Source organism: Juglans regia, chromosome 11, assembly GCF_001411555.2.
Source record: "Juglans regia cultivar Chandler chromosome 11, Walnut 2.0, whole genome shotgun sequence".
NCBI lineage: Eukaryota > Viridiplantae > Streptophyta > Magnoliopsida > Fagales > Juglandaceae > Juglans > Juglans regia.
The window spans coordinates 3,809,341-3,827,408 of record NC_049911.1 but is presented as its reverse complement, the minus strand read 5'-3'; the positions used below and the strand labels follow the sequence as shown (position 1 = coordinate 3,827,408).

At 34.7% G+C, this 18,068-nt stretch overlaps 1 protein-coding gene across 1 annotated transcript; it reads left to right on the top strand.

The window, feature by feature from the left end:
• Positions 1 to 3,719: 3,719 nt before the first annotated feature.
• LOC108987883 (probable receptor-like protein kinase At2g42960) lies at positions 3,720 to 14,128 on the top strand. Its single transcript, XM_018960932.2, has 8 exons — positions 3,720 to 4,348; positions 4,886 to 5,570; positions 5,663 to 5,767; positions 5,967 to 6,089; positions 6,158 to 6,328; positions 10,959 to 11,088; positions 12,373 to 12,585; positions 13,717 to 14,128. The coding sequence occupies exons 2-8, from the start codon at positions 4,906 to 4,908 to the stop codon at positions 13,840 to 13,842; spliced, it is 1,533 nt and encodes a 510-aa protein (XP_018816477.2). The 5' UTR covers positions 3,720 to 4,348; positions 4,886 to 4,905; the 3' UTR covers positions 13,843 to 14,128.
• The last annotated feature ends 3,940 nt before the right edge of the window (positions 14,129 to 18,068 follow it).

Below are 18,068 nucleotides of genomic sequence, written 5' to 3'. Positions count from 1 at the left end.
TATTAACTACGAAAAGCTAACGAAACGGGGCCTTAGCTTTTCAAATTCAAATTTCCTTAAATTTTGTTAGCTATGAAAAGCTAAGGCCATGTTTGGATTGTAAGATTCTGTCATCTTATCTCAATATCCAAATGTATTTTTTAATTTTTAATTTTTTTTAAATAATCATTATAATTTTTTCAAACTTTTAAGTAAAATATAAAAAATAAATCAACTTTTTTCAAATAAAAAGAATATTAGTAAAAAATTATATTATAACAATATTTTTATTTTATAATATTTTTATTTAATTTTTTTCTCTCTAAAATTTTATAAAACACTTAATTTAAATTATTTTACTACTATTTATAAATTATCTAATCTCATATAATTGTCCAAACAAGGCCTGATCTCGTTTGTTTTTATAGATGAGATGAAATGAGTTGAGATTAAAATTAAAAAATTGAATAAAATATTGTTAGAATATTTTTTTAATATTATTTTTATTTTGAAAATTTAAAAAATTAAATTATTTATTTTATTTTATATTTAAAATTAAAAAAATTATAATAATTAAATACAATAAGAGGAGATATTTTCTTAAATCAAACGAAACCTAAATCTATCTCCATCCACTAGAAACTTAAGATCGATTACCCCGCGTGCGAGACTCATGCATGCACCATCCCATTCTATGACATCTTTATGCTTTTCACACCATTTTAAGAAAGTTTGTCATCTTTTTTCTCGAGAGTCGAGAGTTGATTATTGCTCAATCCTTCCAGCTAGATGATGAGGATCTTCAGAACTTGGATTTTTTATTTTTATTTTTTGCCTTTACTTTTGTTGGGAGCTACCTTTTGCTCAATCTATTGAACCTTTTATGTTTTTAGTAATACCATATTACCTTGATAACAAGAAATACAAATGCAAATAAAAAACATCCTCACTATATATAGAACCTTATTGCTAAGTCACTACAAAAAAAAAAAAAAAATATATATCTATAATGAGTTATTTGTAACAAGAATAATTATTTGTGGTGATAATAGATTCATTTTAATATAAAATAATAATTTTAGTAGAAAATATTTGATTATAAATAAATAATTTTCTTGTCATACGTACTTTTTATGGCATTTATAACTCTCATTGAATTCCTTAGCAAAATCTTATTGGAGTACAATAAGGAAAAGATTGGAGATGTTAGTGGGTACTTTAGCATACCTACTTTTAACAAAATAATAAATAAAAAAAACCTTGATTATACGTACTAGTCAACTCATATACATTGACTGAAGATTTGATCATTTCTGACTGGTTTAGATTTAGAGATGAGATAAAATTATTTTAGATAAAAGATAAAAATTAAAAAAATATTATTATAATATTTTTTTTATATTATTATTCTTTTAGATTTAAAAAAGTTGAATTAAGATTTAAAAAAATTGAATTGTTTATTATATTTTATGTAAAAATTTAAAAAAATTATAATGATAAGATAAAATAAAATGAAACATTTTTCAAATCTAAACCAAACCTTATTTTCAATTATTTAAAATAAAGATTTGAATTTGGTTGAAAACCAAAGACCCCTCAATAGTCAAACTTGATATCTTTCACCCCAAACTCAATCTTGAACTTTGGTGCATTGATTGGTACGTGTCGAGGGCAAGGAAGAAGATGCATGTGAGGTGGACACTATGCAACATCTATAGAATTAAGGTTTATTAGTATTATTAAGATTTTTATTTTTATTTTAAAAAGAACGTAATGATTGACGACAAAAACAAATGTGAAGTTTAAGAAAATATCTTGTTATTTAAAATTAAATAATAATAAGATCCTAAAACGACGGGTTAATGGGCTAAGCACAGCACCAATCCAATCCAAGAAAGGTCCCGATCAGTGGATTGTGTTTGGATGTTAAACTGAATTGAGTTGAATTGAGATGATAAAATATTATTAAAATATTATTTTTTAATAATATTATTATTATTTTAAATTTTGAAAAAGTTGAATTATTTATTATATTTTATGTTAAAATTTAAAAAAATTGTAATGATGAGTTGAGATGAGTTGAAGTGAGTTTGGTAATCAATAAAAAATAATACTTGGTAGTACTCATTAAAAAGACAAATATATATATATATATATATATTATATATATATATATATATATGCTACCCTTGTAAGTAATCGTCCATTTTGTTTTGTCATTTTTCTTTTTAACAAATTTTGTTATATTTAAATTGGAATAATAGCAAATCACTCACCTAAGGTTATTTTTTATCAACTAGGATCGGTTTTTATCAACTAGGATCCATCTTTTATCCTGGTTTATATGAAGAGTTCCTCATTTATTTTTACAGATAAGATGAGATGAATTGAGATTAAAATTAAAAGTTGAATAAAATATTATTAGAATATATGTTTTTAATATTATTTTTATTTTGAGATTTGATAATTTTGAATTGTTTATTTTATTTTATGTAAAAATTTAAAAAAATTATAATGATTAGATGAGATGAGCTATTAAAACAAACGAGGCGGAGCAGCTTAACCCTACACCACACAATGGATTTTTATTTTTTATCTTTTTTTTTTTTTCAACAAGTGTTTGATGTAGGGTTGCTAAATATAATTTTTCTTATATGAATTGGACACACTTTTATAAGGGGAATAAGAGATTAATCCAATCAATTACTTCTTTGCTTATATAAGCCATCATTTCCACTAAAACCAAGGCCAAAGTAGAAGTCTTAACTTGTGACTTGCTTCTAGAAAGAATAACTCAAGACTTTTGCATAATCGCATGCATAGGAAGAGAGATGATATTTAAGTCTCATAATACAATATTTCGCATATATGAGTTAAGATGATTATAAAAAAAATTATTATATAAATTTTCGTGACTTGATATAGCACGTCAGATATAAAATAAATACTCGTAATTTTTAATTTTTAGGAATTTAACCGTAATTATCTTTGCTCATTAGACCATCCCAAGAGATTGCATTCCCATTCCAAATCTCACTAATTGCTCATCACTAACATCTTCCAATCATAATCATAACGTTGTTTGTCTTAATTGGGATGTTTGACCAACTAATTCATTAAAAAAAAACTCTACCCTTTCACAAAATTTCATAAGAATATATATAAATAAGCAACTGAAAGAAACCATTAACCAATGAAAGAGGTACAATTGTTGGTATTTCTTCAACAGAGTATACTTTACCCCAACCACAAAAGAGAGGAGCCATTAAAAAATTCCAACTCACGCTAAAATTTATTAGAAAATAACAAAACAACTAAACAAAACCAACCAAAAAGTTACAGCTGTTGATTTTTCTTGACTAGAGTGCACTTTACCCAATCAGAAAAAAAAAGAAAAAAAAGAAAAGGAAGTAAATAATTTTTTTTTATCAGTCACTATTCATTCTTACATCTCACGTATATAATTTTTATTTTTTATTTTTATAGAATGTAAAGGTGTTTTATATAAAGTGTATGAATGTTTTTCATAAAGTGTAAAATGTGAAATAATAAATATTAATTAATGAGAAGAATTTTTTAAAAAAATAATAGACTACAAAATTCCATCTTCTGTAAGAAAAATATATAAAAACTTAACAAAACTAATAAAAAGAGGTATGTCCCTATCAAAAAAATAAAAAATAAAAAATAAAAAATAAAAAATAAAAAGAGGTATGTCTCCACCAGATCACACTTCACCCAGACAAGAAAAAAGGGAAAAAAGAAGTAGAACAGTCCTTTTTAATGTCTAGAAAAACAGAAGAGTCAATTTGATCACTGATAATCCGTCATGTTCATACAAATCAGAAAATCCCAAGAAGACCTTCCAGAATTCCTTCCAGAATTCCATGCTTCTATTTTACTGTATGTATGTGCGATTGAAGGCATCTAAACCAATCACCTACCACTGACAACTCCATCCCTTCTTCTTATTATCCCCACCACTCAGAATTCCCTGTCCGTGTGCTCTCTACGGGAAGCTGCAGGACTTTCTTGTCATTTGTGGGTTTGGGTTTTTAAGAAGCGTCAGTGCTGGTGTCAGAAAGCTCCCTCTCAGCTTAGATTCAGACTCACATTTTGCTCCTGTTCAGAAAACCCAAGTTAGAAATAACTTATTTGGGTTATTATAAAACTCGTTTTTTTCCTGAAAGCTGGGTTTGATCTGGATTTTACTACATGGGTTCTACTTGATTATATTTTACTTGGGTTTTCGTTAGGCCAGAGATCTGAGAGTTTGGGTTCTGTTTCTTTCTCTATGGATGAGGTATGGTGAAGGGATTTCAAAGATCTGGAATTTGAAGGTTGCCTTTGGGGATCCAATCATAGGAAGGTAAGACGATGGAATGATTTTAGAAGAATAAAACACTTTGTTCTGCTTCTCACTCACTTATTAGTTGTTATTTATTATGCTCCTTTTTTTTTTTTTTCCCAGTTGGCGATCGTATTCCTTGAAAAATCTCTGTTTCCATGATGTTGAAAGAATTATCTGGTACTAGAGTGGTCTAGTCTTTACCATAACTTCTGTTTGCAATGTGTTCTGTGATCTACGTATTCGGTCACTGAAATGCTTTTGTTTAAGTTCTTATTTTGATATCTTTGCTTCATGGCCCCCCTCTTTCTTATTTGGCTTAGTGGATGCAACAAGTTCCCTTTTTTTTTATTGCCATTTTTGTATGGAATAGTGAAGATTGTTTAGAATTCATACCAGTGAATATTACTAGCTTTTATTACCCTTTTGATGGCTACCCAAGAAGAGAAAAAGACTCAAAGATTGTAATTAAGTAAATTGAAGGTGGAAGAATTTCAAAACTTGCTATGAGATCCTGCATTATTTGATTTATATTTCAATCTCTGCTAAACTTTGTAGGCATCTGGATATCCGGAAAGATGGCCTCAGATCTTAATGCGGAATTATCAAAGAAAACTGCCATTTTTGGTCTCAAGGTCTGGGAAGTAATTGGGATTGTAGTCGGATTATTTATTGTAATTATCCTTTCCTTGCTGTCCTTGTGTCTAACATCACGGAAGAAATCAAGAACTAGGGACAAGATCCCTCTTAGCCAAATCCCAGCTGTTTCAAAGGAAATCAAGGAAGTCAGAGTTGAGCAAGTATCAACAGATGAATATGTTCCTCGTGATGGAATTCTTCTCACAATTCATGACAAATCCAGCGATAAAGAATCAGATAAAGTTTTGGTCCATCTGGGTATGGGGAAGATGAAGAATGGTGACAATAGCAGTCAGTCAGGTTCGTTTAATCACTTCGAGAAAGATGGTTGTGGATCACAATCTGGAGAAGAAGGTAGTTCTGGCAAGGTTACTGTGTACAAGCCTTCCTCTTCATATCCTATAACTGCTCCTTCCCCTCTCTCTGGCCTGCCTGAATTTTCTCACTTAGGTTGGGGTCACTGGTTTACATTAAGGGATCTTGATCTTGCTACAAATCGGTTTTCTAAGGACAATGTTCTTGGTGAGGGAGGATATGGAGTTGTTTACCGAGGGCAGTTGATAAATGGTACTCCGGTGGCAGTTAAGAAGATACTGAATAATCTGTAAGTTTAAATATTACAGTTGATTTCCTGAACTTAAAATGAATTTTGTTCTTATTCATGTCACTTTAGCCAAGGTTGAACTTCTACTTTAGGGGCCAAGCAGAGAAAGAATTTAGAGTGGAAGTTGAAGCTATTGGTCATGTGCGCCATAAAAACTTGGTTCGTCTGCTGGGATACTGCATTGAAGGGATTCACAGGTACTGTTTTCTGTTACATTGTGTTGTAATCTATATAAATACTTATACCAACAGCTGAAATCAATTTCCAAGAAAGGATGAGATTTAAGTGCTAATACCAGATATCAGGGGGGAAGAAAAAGAATCTTCTGGAGGTTGAATAATTGTTTGGTAGCTTGATCAGGGAATTTAATTTGCTCTACTGGTTTAAAAATTTCAGGATGTTGGTTTATGAGTATGTCAACAATGGAAACTTAGAGCAGTGGCTTCATGGAGCAATGCGTCAGCATGGATATCTTACTTGGGAGGCCCGCATGAAGGTTCTTCTCGGCACGGCTAAAGCGTAAGCCAATGCATTTACATCTTTTCAGGAATTCTAGTTCTCATTTAATGTGGTTTTTATCGTTGCAGTCTTGCCTACTTGCATGAAGCCATTGAGCCAAAAGTGGTGCACCGAGACATTAAGTCGAGCAACATATTGATTGATGATGACTTCAATGCCAAGGTATCTGATTTTGGTCTAGCCAAGTTGCTGGGTGCTGGAAAAAGTCATGTCACTACTCGAGTTATGGGAACTTTTGGGTAAGTCGTTCTTCCAGTGCATGCAAAATTTCATTTCCCTGTTTTAAGTTTGTTTCCATGTACTTTATTCAGTTTGGATTGGATTAATCATTTTTGTTAGAGGACATGGTTGTAATTAGTATAGTTTAGGAGTGTACAATGATCACTTGTATGTAGTATGTGTAGGAAGTTGAATGTTAATGAAGATAATGTATTCATTCTCTCTCTCTATGTACGACTACATGGTATCAAAGAAAAGTGTAGTAAACTAGTGGTGGTTGTGCGACGGAGCTAGCGGCGGTTGCGGTTTTGCGACGAAGTTAGTGGTGGTCGTATGATGGAGCTGTGGTATCACTGTCGTTGTCTGTGGTGGTTAGTGGCCGTTGTCCTCTTTGTCGTTGGCGGCCGGTAGCTGTTTCCGGTGACCTCAGGTGTCGTCTCCGGTACTGGGCACCAAAATCGAGATCGTTGGTGTTTTCTGTGCACACTGGTGAGTCTCCCGTCGTCATCGGCTGTCGGAAGCCCTGTTTATCGCCGGCGATGTCGACGTCTCAGAGAGTTTGGTTGTAGGTATCGACTAATCTATCCTTGACTACGTATTCCCCCAATCTGGAGTAAGGTCTGATTTCTATCTAGAATAACGTCTGTTTGGTAACGAGTTTATGGTTTGGGTCCATAGGAGTGTCAATAGGTCGTGCATCTAACATGCCCGTTTCTTCCGGAAGGTCAAATACATATTTTCTTTGAGATAGGTTAATACTTTTTTTAGATCTACCGACTTCAATTCCAAGAAAGTACCTAAGTTTGCCCAAGTCTTTTGTCTGAAACTGATCATGTAAAAATTGTTTCAGCCTGGCAATTCCAGCTGAGTCACTCCCAGTAATTACAATGCCATCAACATATACAACCAACATGATATGACCTGCATCACTGTGTAGGTGAAATACCGAGTGGTCTGTTTGGCATCTATGAAGATCAAATGCTAATATAGCATCAGATAACCTCCCAAACCATGCTTGAGGAGATTGTTTCAAACCATATAAATGCATTTTTAACTTGCACACAGTACCTCGATACTTCCCCTGAGCAACAAATCCAGGTGGTTGTTCCATATACACTTCCTCATTTAAGTCGCCATGTAGGAATGCATTTTTAACATCGAATTGAAATAAGGGCCAATCCAAGTTAGCAGCAAGAGAGATCAATACTCGAATAAAAGAAATTTTGGCAACTGGGGCAAAAGTCTCGGCATAATCAATGCCATAAGTTTGAGTGTAACCCTTAGCAACCAAGCGGGCTTTCAGACGTTCAACAGAACCATTAGGATGAAATTTGATTGTATATACCGATCTACAACCAACATGGTGTTTACCAAATGGTAGAGGAACAAGATCCCATGTCTCATTATGGTGAAGAGCATCCATTTCATTCTTCACAATTGTCCTCCATTTCGGATCAGATAAAGCATCCTGAACTGTCTTAGAAATAGAAAGTTTTGAAGGTGGAGAAGTAAAAATGAAAAAGATGGATATAAGGCATGGTAGGAGACATATTGGGTAATCGGATGTTGAGTAACACAAGAACGAGTATCTTTTCGGAGAGCAATAGGTGGAGAGTCTGAAGTACTAGGTAACTCAGGATCTGAAGATGGAGACGAGGTTGGTGAAGGCGTGGGAGCCGGGGGCCGCACGCGACACGAGTACACCTGTAAAGGAACAAGGGAAGGAACTGAGGAGGATTATTGGGTAAAAGTGAGTGAGTGTGTAGGAGAAAGGGTAAGAGTAGGTAATGGTAGAGGATCACACTCAACAACTGAAGATGTTGCCGAGAAATAGGGTATGGACTCAAAGTAGGTGACATCAGCACTACTGAAGTAACGTTTAAGAGTAGGATTATAATAGCGATATCCTTTTTGGGTCGGGGAATAATCAACAAAGAAACACTTGGTAGCATGTGGATCAAGCTTATCAAAGCTTGGGCAAAGGTTATGAACATAACAAACACACCCAAAGATTTTTGGAGGGAGAGAAAGGTGGAGAGGAAGGGAATAGGATGGAGAATGGAGAGGAACCATCGAAAATTGATGAAGGCATACGGTTAATGAGGTGACACGCAATAAGAACACCATCAACAATTCCTTTCTATTGGGGTGTATAAGAGCATGAAGTTTGATGAACAATTCTTTTATTATTTAAGTAAGTAGCAAAGACACTAGATTGATATTATTTAAAATTGTCAAAACGTAAAACTTGAATTTTTTGTCTAAATTGAGTTTTAATTTCTTTCTGAAAGACTTTGAATATGGAAAGAAATTCAGATCATGCCTTCATCAGAAACAATCATGTCATACGAGAATAATCATCAACAAATATAACAAAATACTGAAACTTGTTTTATATAGTGTTGATTGGTCCTTATATATCAGAGCGAACCAATTCAAAAGAACTAGATGCTTGATTATCAACTCGAGGTACAAAAGACACACGATGGTGTTTGCTAAGCTGACATGCTTCACAATGAAAGGAAAATACATTTTTAAGATTTCTAACTTGACGTTTCAAAAGAGAAAGAGATGGGTGTCCAAGGCGACAATGTCATTCAAAAGTAGATGATGAGGATGTGAGGGCTCAAGTGGGTGATTGTTTGACATCAAGATAATACAGACTACTAGCTTCATGCCCTATACCAATCTTCTTCCCTGTCTTGAGATCCTGAAAGATACATACAGAGGGATAAAATGTCACAGAACATTGAAGAGTTTGAGTAATTTTATTAATGGACAACAAACTAAAGAGAAAATTAGGAGCATATAGAACAAATGACAAGGATATAGAATCGGTGAGCTTAGTGGATCCACTGCTTGTAACTTTAGCAAGAGAACCATTAGCAAGAGTAACACTATTTGGAGATGTCAAAGTATCTAACTTAGATAAGGAATAAGACAAACCGGTCAAATGTTCATTAGCTCCTGAATCGATAATCCATGGATCTTGAGCAGATGAGATAAGACATGCGGATGCTGTACCTGAATGGGCACAAGTAGCTATGAAAGATGAAGTCGCTCGTGTGCGACCCAAAAACTGATCATGCTCATCCTTTGATATACTAATCATCTTGAGAGTTGGGTCGGAACTCGTTGACGGTAATGTAGTATTTTGGCAAATAGCTTGATTAGCGGACTCAAATGGTCTACCATGGAGATCCCAACAATAGTCCACCGAGTGGTTAGTGCGACCACAATGAGTGCACTTACGAGATTCACAACCTCAAGTGCGATTACCTCTGGCATCACGCCCCCCATGTGCACCTCTACCACTCTGGCCTCCACGCCCACCAGGAGCAACATAGGAGGCTGCTAAAGCTGATCTCTCATTACTCTGATTGAAGAAAACTGAGATCCTTGTCCAGATAATGTGGCTCGCTGAAGTCAGGAGATCTAAAAAATGAATTAACCTATCTCAGAGAAAATATGTACTTGACCTTTTGGAAGAAACGGGGATGTTAGGTGCACGACCTATTGACACTCCTATGGACCCAAACCGTAAACTCTTGAAAGATGAAGGGGAGTTGTTTGGACATCTAGGTTAGTATCAAAGACTTGTTGAAAAATTGAATTATCTTACTATCACTAGACCTAATATCTCTTATGCAGTGAGTGTAGTGAGCCAATTTCTACAAATGCCTAGGGTCTCACACTGGGATGCTATAATCCATATTCTTCGTTATCTTAAGCGAGTTCCTGGCCTTGGACTATTGTATAGACCAAATGGACACCTTAGAATTGAAGCTTTTCAGATGTTGATTGGGTTGGATCTCCTTCAAAAATAAGATCAACTACTGGATATTGTACCTTTATAGGAGGTAACTTGGTTACAAGGAAGAGTAAGGTTGTGTTTGGATGTTGAAGTGAGTTGAGTTGAGTTGAGTTGAGATGATAAAATATTGTTAGAATATTATTTTTTTAATATTATTATTATTTTGGGATTTGAAAAAGTTGAATTGTTTATTATATTTTGTGTTGGAATTTGAAAAAGTTGTAATGATGAGTTGAGATGAGTTGAGAGTATTTAACTAACCAAACGAAGCCTAAGAAGCAAACAATAGTAGCTCGGTCTAGTGCAAAAGCCGAATACAGAGCAATGACTCACACTACTAGTGAGCTGACATGGTTGCAACACTTTCTTCAAGAGATTGGGTTTTCAGCTCCTGTCTCTCTTTAGGTACTTTGTGATAATAAAGCTGCAGTGCATATTGCGTCTAATCCTGTATTCCATGAGAGGACTAAACATATTGAGATTGATTGTCACTTCATTCGGGATAATATACTAAGTGGTGACATTTTTACACCCTTTGTGTGAAGTCTGCTAATCAACTTGCAGATATGTTTACCAAACCATTGTGTTGTAGTTGGTTAAAACTTATTTGTTCCAAGCTAGGTTTATATGATATATATGCCCCAGCTTGAGGGAGAGTGTTAGAGGACATGGTTGTAATTAGTATAGTTTAGGAGTGTACAATGGTCATTTGAATGTAGCATGTATAGGAAGTTGAATGTTAATGAAGATAATGTATTCATTCGCTCTCTCTATGTACTACTGCAATTTTCATTTAATACTCCTACTTCTCTACCTTTCCTCCAAAACATTTACAGGTATGTCGCGCCAGAATATGCAAATACCGGCCTTTTAAATGAGAAGAGTGATGTCTATAGCTTTGGGGTTTTGCTCTTAGAAGCAATTACTGGAAGGGACCCTGTGGACTATGGCCGTCCTACCCACGAGGTATGAGATTAGTTACCAAGTTCTAGTATGCATGCCTTTTTTTCCCTGAAGCTGGTTTGTATGCCTTTTAACTGCTTGAATGACACTGAGTTATTGTTATCCATGAGCCCTAGAGGCACTTTATGCAAGTTTTATTTGCAGTACTAGGTGTGGAATTATAGATAATGATAAGAGTATTAGTTCATGTTTCATGATTTGTACCTCTCATTAAAAACATCTGGAATGCAACTTACCCCTGCCTTTTACAAATATGAATTTGATGGACTGAAGAGGATAATAGCTATGTCCAAGAGCCTTTTACGCTCACAATTAGCTAACAAATTACAAATCTTGCAATATGGGTGTCATTTGACAATTGTTGGGTACATCAAAAGATAATTATCATGCTAGAGATTAATTAATGCAGACCAGTTCATTCCCCTTGACTATAGCCTTGGTGAAGCCCTGACTGGCTTGAAACTACTGCCTGAACTACGATGGCTTCCAACTGCCTATGTTATGGATACGTTGGTCACACACATCTTTTGATAGCCTTTTAGTTTATTATTATAGTCATGGGTGTCACCTTAGTGCCTTCAGTGTTGCTGCCTTCATCAGATTTATGCTTTTAACCATCTCTGGGGCTTGTTTCTTCATAGCTACCTTTTCAGTTTGTGACATGGAAACTCTTCTGCAGCCTCTAGACTGCTAATTTGTCAAGCCTGCCACATGTTTTGTCATACTTATATTACCTATATATAAAAAAAATGTTTTGTCATACTTATAGTTACTCTCATTTCAACCAGCGATACCAACAAATATTTCTTGGTTTTAGCAGTGTTATCATCATTAATTGTATCCTCAGAACAATTAGAAGGCACAATATATGCTAATAAGAGGACCTGATTTTTCAAGAAAGATTTATTAGATTTTTTTTGTTTGAAAACATTGTTTTAGGATTAGAGTTTGTGATGCTGAACAATAGGTCCTGTTGTTTGCATGTAAAATCTTCTCCTCAAAGGTTGAGGTTGAGGCCTCTTTCTTAACCTTCTCTAGATTCTCATGTTATTTTGGTTTGAAAAAGAAATGGGCTGGTCATATGAACCCTGAACTGTAATTCATTGGTTCAGAGATGGGTCAAAATGTTCAAAGTGTCAGTAGGGTCATTTGATTAGGACAGGTTAGCAGTCCTACTTGTCCTACCATACAGTCACTGGAGGTTTTAGAAAGTTGATCTTAGTTGCAACTTTCTTTTATCCAAAGAGATTTTCAAGTTTCAGATGACATGCATTATAATATATACAGGTAAATTTGGTCGAGTGGCTGAAAATGATGGTTGGAAGCCGGCGATCAGAAGAAGTTGTAGACCCAAACATGGAGCCAAGGCCATCAACAAGAGCCCTAAAACGTGCCCTTTTGACTGCTTTGAGGTGTGTCGATCCAGAGTCTGAAAAAAGACCCAAGATGAGCCAGGTTGTCCGTATGCTTGAATCCGAAGAGTATCCCATCCCGAGAGAGGTTAGTTTCTGATTCCTTTCTATAAGCACAACTCTGTTGGACAGAAACTTGAACTTATATGAATAATTAAGATGGATCTTCTGTAATCTTAGAAAGATCGGATTTAATAGCTGAGAAAGTCCTATGTTGAAATCCATGTATGATCTCCTACTACATTAGCATGTCTTTCTTTATGCATGATCGGACTCAGATGGTTGATCTGGCTCCACAATCTTCTGATTGGTGTGATCTCTACATTCTAATGAGTTACTCTTTTCCATACTCTTTTGATTGGTGTTACCTGTCTTCTAAGGAGTCTTTTATATTTTCCTCTTTCATTTATTTTCCTTTCTATGATGAATTGAAATCATCACATTCTTTCCAAAATTAGGTGTGCTGCGATCAACTAATTTTCATAAACTCACGAGAAGTTCAGACAATAGGACCTCCACCTTGTCACATTTTGATTTTAGAACCTGCACTTTTCATTTGATAGATTCAAGATCCGTGCTTTTAAGAGCATTAAATTCAAGAGTCTAATATTATAGAAGGAAATGGAGTGGTGGAGGCAACTCCCCCAGCCACTGCATAGAGTGAAGGGGGGGATCTACTCCTACTGCAACTGGTGGGGAAAGATTATGGTGGAGAGGCCACTGCATGCGTATAGGATCTATTGGGGGAGGTGGCCTCTCTCCTTTCCAGTCTGCAGTGGAGTGGAAGCCACATAAAATGATGTGTCTGCCTATTGTCTGTTTTTTCAGTCACAAGCCTTGAGTTTAACTATCTAAAAGCTTGGATTTTGAATCTATCAAATCAAAAGCTGCCCCGAATCTATCAAATTAAATGCATATCCTAAAGTGAGAAGGCACATGTACCTGCTATATGAGTTTCCTTATATTCATCTCAACTTTGTGCCAGGGAAATGTATGCAATTGTATTAAGTTTTAATGGACATTTAGAAGTCGTTTTCTTTTTATTCCAATTGGCACAGCCCGCTATCCCATTCAGTTCTCCATTCATCCTAGATTTTGTTCCCTGCTGCTTTATATAATTTTTGTTTTCGTAGCCCATATGATCAAGGTTAATTTTTTTACGCTGGTCCCCAACTGTTTTTGAATCGATTGTTTTTTTTTTGAATTCTTGACTTTTCAGGATCGAAGGCACCGAAGAACTCAGGCAGGTAGCATGGAGATCGAGTCCCAGAAGGAGTTTTCTGATACAGAGAAGAGTGATAACCCAGATTCAAGATCAAATAGCAGAGGCTACCAGCGTACATAACCAAACGGGTGATTTGTTTTGATGATCGAAGGGATTACATAAAGTGAGGGTAACTCTTACAATTTTTCCAACCCATTGAATTATTGGGTTTGCCTACCTCGGCTGGGAGGGTTTGGTGGGTGAGCAAGTGGATGATCTTTCATTCTTCATTTTTTATTTTAATCTGGTTTCTTGTAGATGGAGAGATTATTGTTTTTATATGAAAGTGGTGTGAAGAACCCAATAGATTGGGGTTGTGTACAGAATTTGATAGATCCTTAAATTTGTTTGATAAATATTCTCGCCCCTTTGTGATTGCATCATGGTGGCTGCTGCTGCCGCCGCTGCCGCCGCCGCCATGAGAAGAATGCCTTTACCCCTTTGGCCCAAACTTTCTTATAAAAAATTGGCACTTGAACCTTTCCCATTCAAAGAGTACTCTGAAAATCCTACCTGACGATTCATAAAATTCAGTTAAAAGTTGGTGTGGTAGGCAGTGGTTAAGGTAGACCTATTAGCTTTGTAATCCTCTAATGACACAAGTAGAACAAAATATGAAGAGAATGTTTGGTCCTAGTCTGACAAAATTATGTGGCTTGATATGGCATGTTGTTAGGTGGTCTTGGCCCTCTCTCAACCTCAAAAGCTAGCTCAAGAGATTAGGTTTTCCCTTACTTATAAACTGACCAATAGTCCTTTTCACAATCGATGTGGGACAATTTCAACAATCTCCTCCTAACATATCGGACCCTGGATTGAAGCAGCGACAACCCGTTTTTTCTGTAGATTGTTGAGCTAAGACTATTGGTAAACCTAGGCTCTGATATCAGTGTTAAGTAGTCTTGGGCCTCTCTTAACTTCAAAAGCTAGTTCAAGAGGTGAGACTTTCTTTTGTACTTATAAATTGGCCACAAGCTCATTCCACAATTGATGTAGGATAACCCCATTATATAAAAATAGAAGCTCCTTTCTTTATTAACTGCAAAAGGATTAAATTTTTACATAGGACGAGAACCATTTAGTAGTTACATCCGAAAGAAATAACTTGCATAATCAAATCACAAGACCCGACTTGGTGGATCAGTAGCAGCAAACATTGGAAATTAAGTCCATGCCAGGTATAGAAATTGACGTACGAATATACCGGTAATGATTTTGAGAGACTGAAGTAGCAGCAAAAGATCAAGAAGAGAAATGAATGATTGATGATATATATGGTCCATAACTTCGAGCTAATCTTAACCTGCTGATTAGAGATTTGCCTTCCATTCGAGAAGAGAAGGCTGGGCTCCTCCCACCCTCTGGTCCCTCTCTTTGAAACGATCATCTATATTCCTACTACTGTTTCTTGTGTTCCACTTCTTGGTAAGGAAACAGCAACTCCTTTTCTGGTGTTGGGGAGATGGGAGGTTAGGCAAGTACATGATGACACTGTCCAATTGGTGCTATTTGTGAGGAGTCATACCACCGTTCTTTGTTGTAAATAAGAACAGGCTTTTAAAAATATTTTTTTGAAAGAATTTTAATGACGAGTTCTCATGCACGGCTCTTATACTACAAGAAAAAATATTTTTTCCAACACTGCATTTCATCGCTAATACTATGAAAAATCACCAAAATATCCATTCTCATCGAATTTTTAATCCCCGCATGTTCGTCGGAATTGTTTGCTTTTTTATTTTTTGCATAAAATCAGCAAATTGGAAAAATCATCACAAATAATATGTTATTTCTGGTGATTACGTTAGTCGCAAATAGTTAAAAATTTACCAGAAATGTGTATTCCATTATCATAGGAAATCATTGAGAAAAAGATTTTTGTGGCGATAGCTTTTTGCCGCAAATACTCTAAAAATTGCTGCAATAGCCCATTTTCTAACGAATATTTGTTTTAACGCTAAAAACTTATGGGAGCCCTAAAGACTTTTTGCCACGAACATTCTTGGCTGCAATTAGACATTTCCAATACTAATTAGTACATTGTAGAGCTCAGGCCGGCTCAAGGGGTAGGCAACTAAGGCCACCGCCTAAGGCCCCCCATTTTGAGTAGGCCCCCAAAAGGAAAAAAAAAATATTAATGAATCTAAAAATTAACTTATAGAAAAAATATTAGTTAGTGTAAAAGATGAAATTTCTTTTGCTTAAAATAAAATCAATCTTAAATGGTAAAATTTGATAAAAAAAACAGTAAATATAGAAGTTTTACTAAAAAAAATATTACTCAAAATATACAAAATTTTAAGACAATAGTGAAATTGGAATAGAAGTAGCAAAAATATAATGATATATTACAATATTTTATAAAATATGATGTTTATTTTGATATCGATGGCCTTATTTGTTTTCATAATGAAGTATTAATTAAAATAAGTATATATATGGATAAGAAATAATACTCTATTTACAAAAAAATTAAATTCTGTTTCAAATTGTTATAGTATTAATAAATATTATTATTTAAAATAATATTAATATTTGTTTTGCATTTCAGAAAATTTTAATATTTAATATTTTAATATTATTATTATTTTTAAATTAAATCATCATGTACTTAATATCGCCTTAGGCCACAAAATATATCGAGCCATCCCTGGTAGAGCTCATATAACTAAAAAAAATAAAGAGCCTAAATCTAATTGGGACGTGTTGTAGTATGTGGCTTATATTGAGTGGAACACGTATACATAGAAAGCAAGTTGATGCCGGAAGTGAAACGGAATGGAGTGAGGGGAGTGTACATGGATATTATTGAAATTTTCTAATACTTTTGTACGACTAGAGTTAGTATAAATATATATGATGTATCCTTACTTTAACAGTTAGTGAAATTTCAGCCCCCGCTCTTGTAGATGTAGGTATATTGCCGAACCACGTTAAATCTGTGTGTTTTTTCTTGTTTTCTTCACTTTACATACTTTTCATCGTAATTGCCACACATACCACAACAGGACGTCAACAGCCGAGCCTCAAGAGAGGAAGCTGATAAGATCAGGACCAACAAGATACTCCCAACTTTGCAAGGCAATCCCCTCTCTGTATGTGTAAGAGTAACAACAGAATGCAGGAGTCCTCACAAAGGAGGCCGAAAAAGGCATGATGGTTGAAACAAAAACCAGGAGAGCTGAATCAGATTGCATGAGCACATCTCATGTCCATAATCAACACAAAACTGAAGTGCTTGAAGCAATGCTTCGAGCCCAGCACAATCGCCAAAAGTACTACTATAACTATATCCCTAATAAGAACACCTCCACATTTTGTTCCACCCTGATTCCCATTAAAATCCCCATCTATATTAAGTTTAAGCTTATTGCCAAATAGAGGAGACAACCATGCATTTGACCAAAAAAGGCTTCTTAACTCTAAATGGAGGGACATGTATAGCTAGCTTTCAAGGCATCCAAATTCCAATGAAATGGAGGCTCCAAAGCTAATTATCTGCTATATTATTGGTTTTATAGTGAGTTCAACTTACAGCTAGCTCCAATGAGATGCTTTGTAAATGACACTTGAAATAGATCAAGAACATTTAGGATTGAACAGACTATATATCATTACGCAACCATATCTCCCAAAGAAGAATCAAAGGAACGTGGACTCTCTCTCTGTCTCTCTCTTCAGTTTTTTCATACTAATATTGTACGTGGAATGCGGATTTGTGGTGGTTGAATATGAATTTTGTAGGTTTGATTATTGTTTGTTAATGATGTCTGGAGCTAGTGGTTATTTTCTGGGGTTCGTTCGCTATGCTTCTAATTTCTATCCTTTGTTTAATATAGTATTTAGTTTGGTATGCTTTGATAGTTAGGTGCAATTAAACTAGCTAGCTAGCTTTGTTGTTATTCTTACTGGTAATTGGTATGCTTTGGACGTTTGTTAGCTATTTTTTCCCTATTAAAATTTTTACAGAATTTGTATTATCGAAGCAAAATGTTTTTTTTAAGCATTCTATATAGCGTAATACTACTCGTTATCCCAATTCTCATCATTCTCTCATCATTCAAATATGTAATATTAAATGATTGGAGATTATTTCAATCATCCAATTATTTAATGCCACATAATGCATTAGATAATAAATATTTCATCATCATCCTCTCATCATCTAATTATATGACATTAGATGATTAGCAGTTGGTTTCTTTCTGCATATATATATATTTATATTAATTTCTGCATAATTGCAGAAAAGCTTTGGAAATAAAATGGCCTAATGCACCAGATTTTGGCTTTTAACATATATAGAC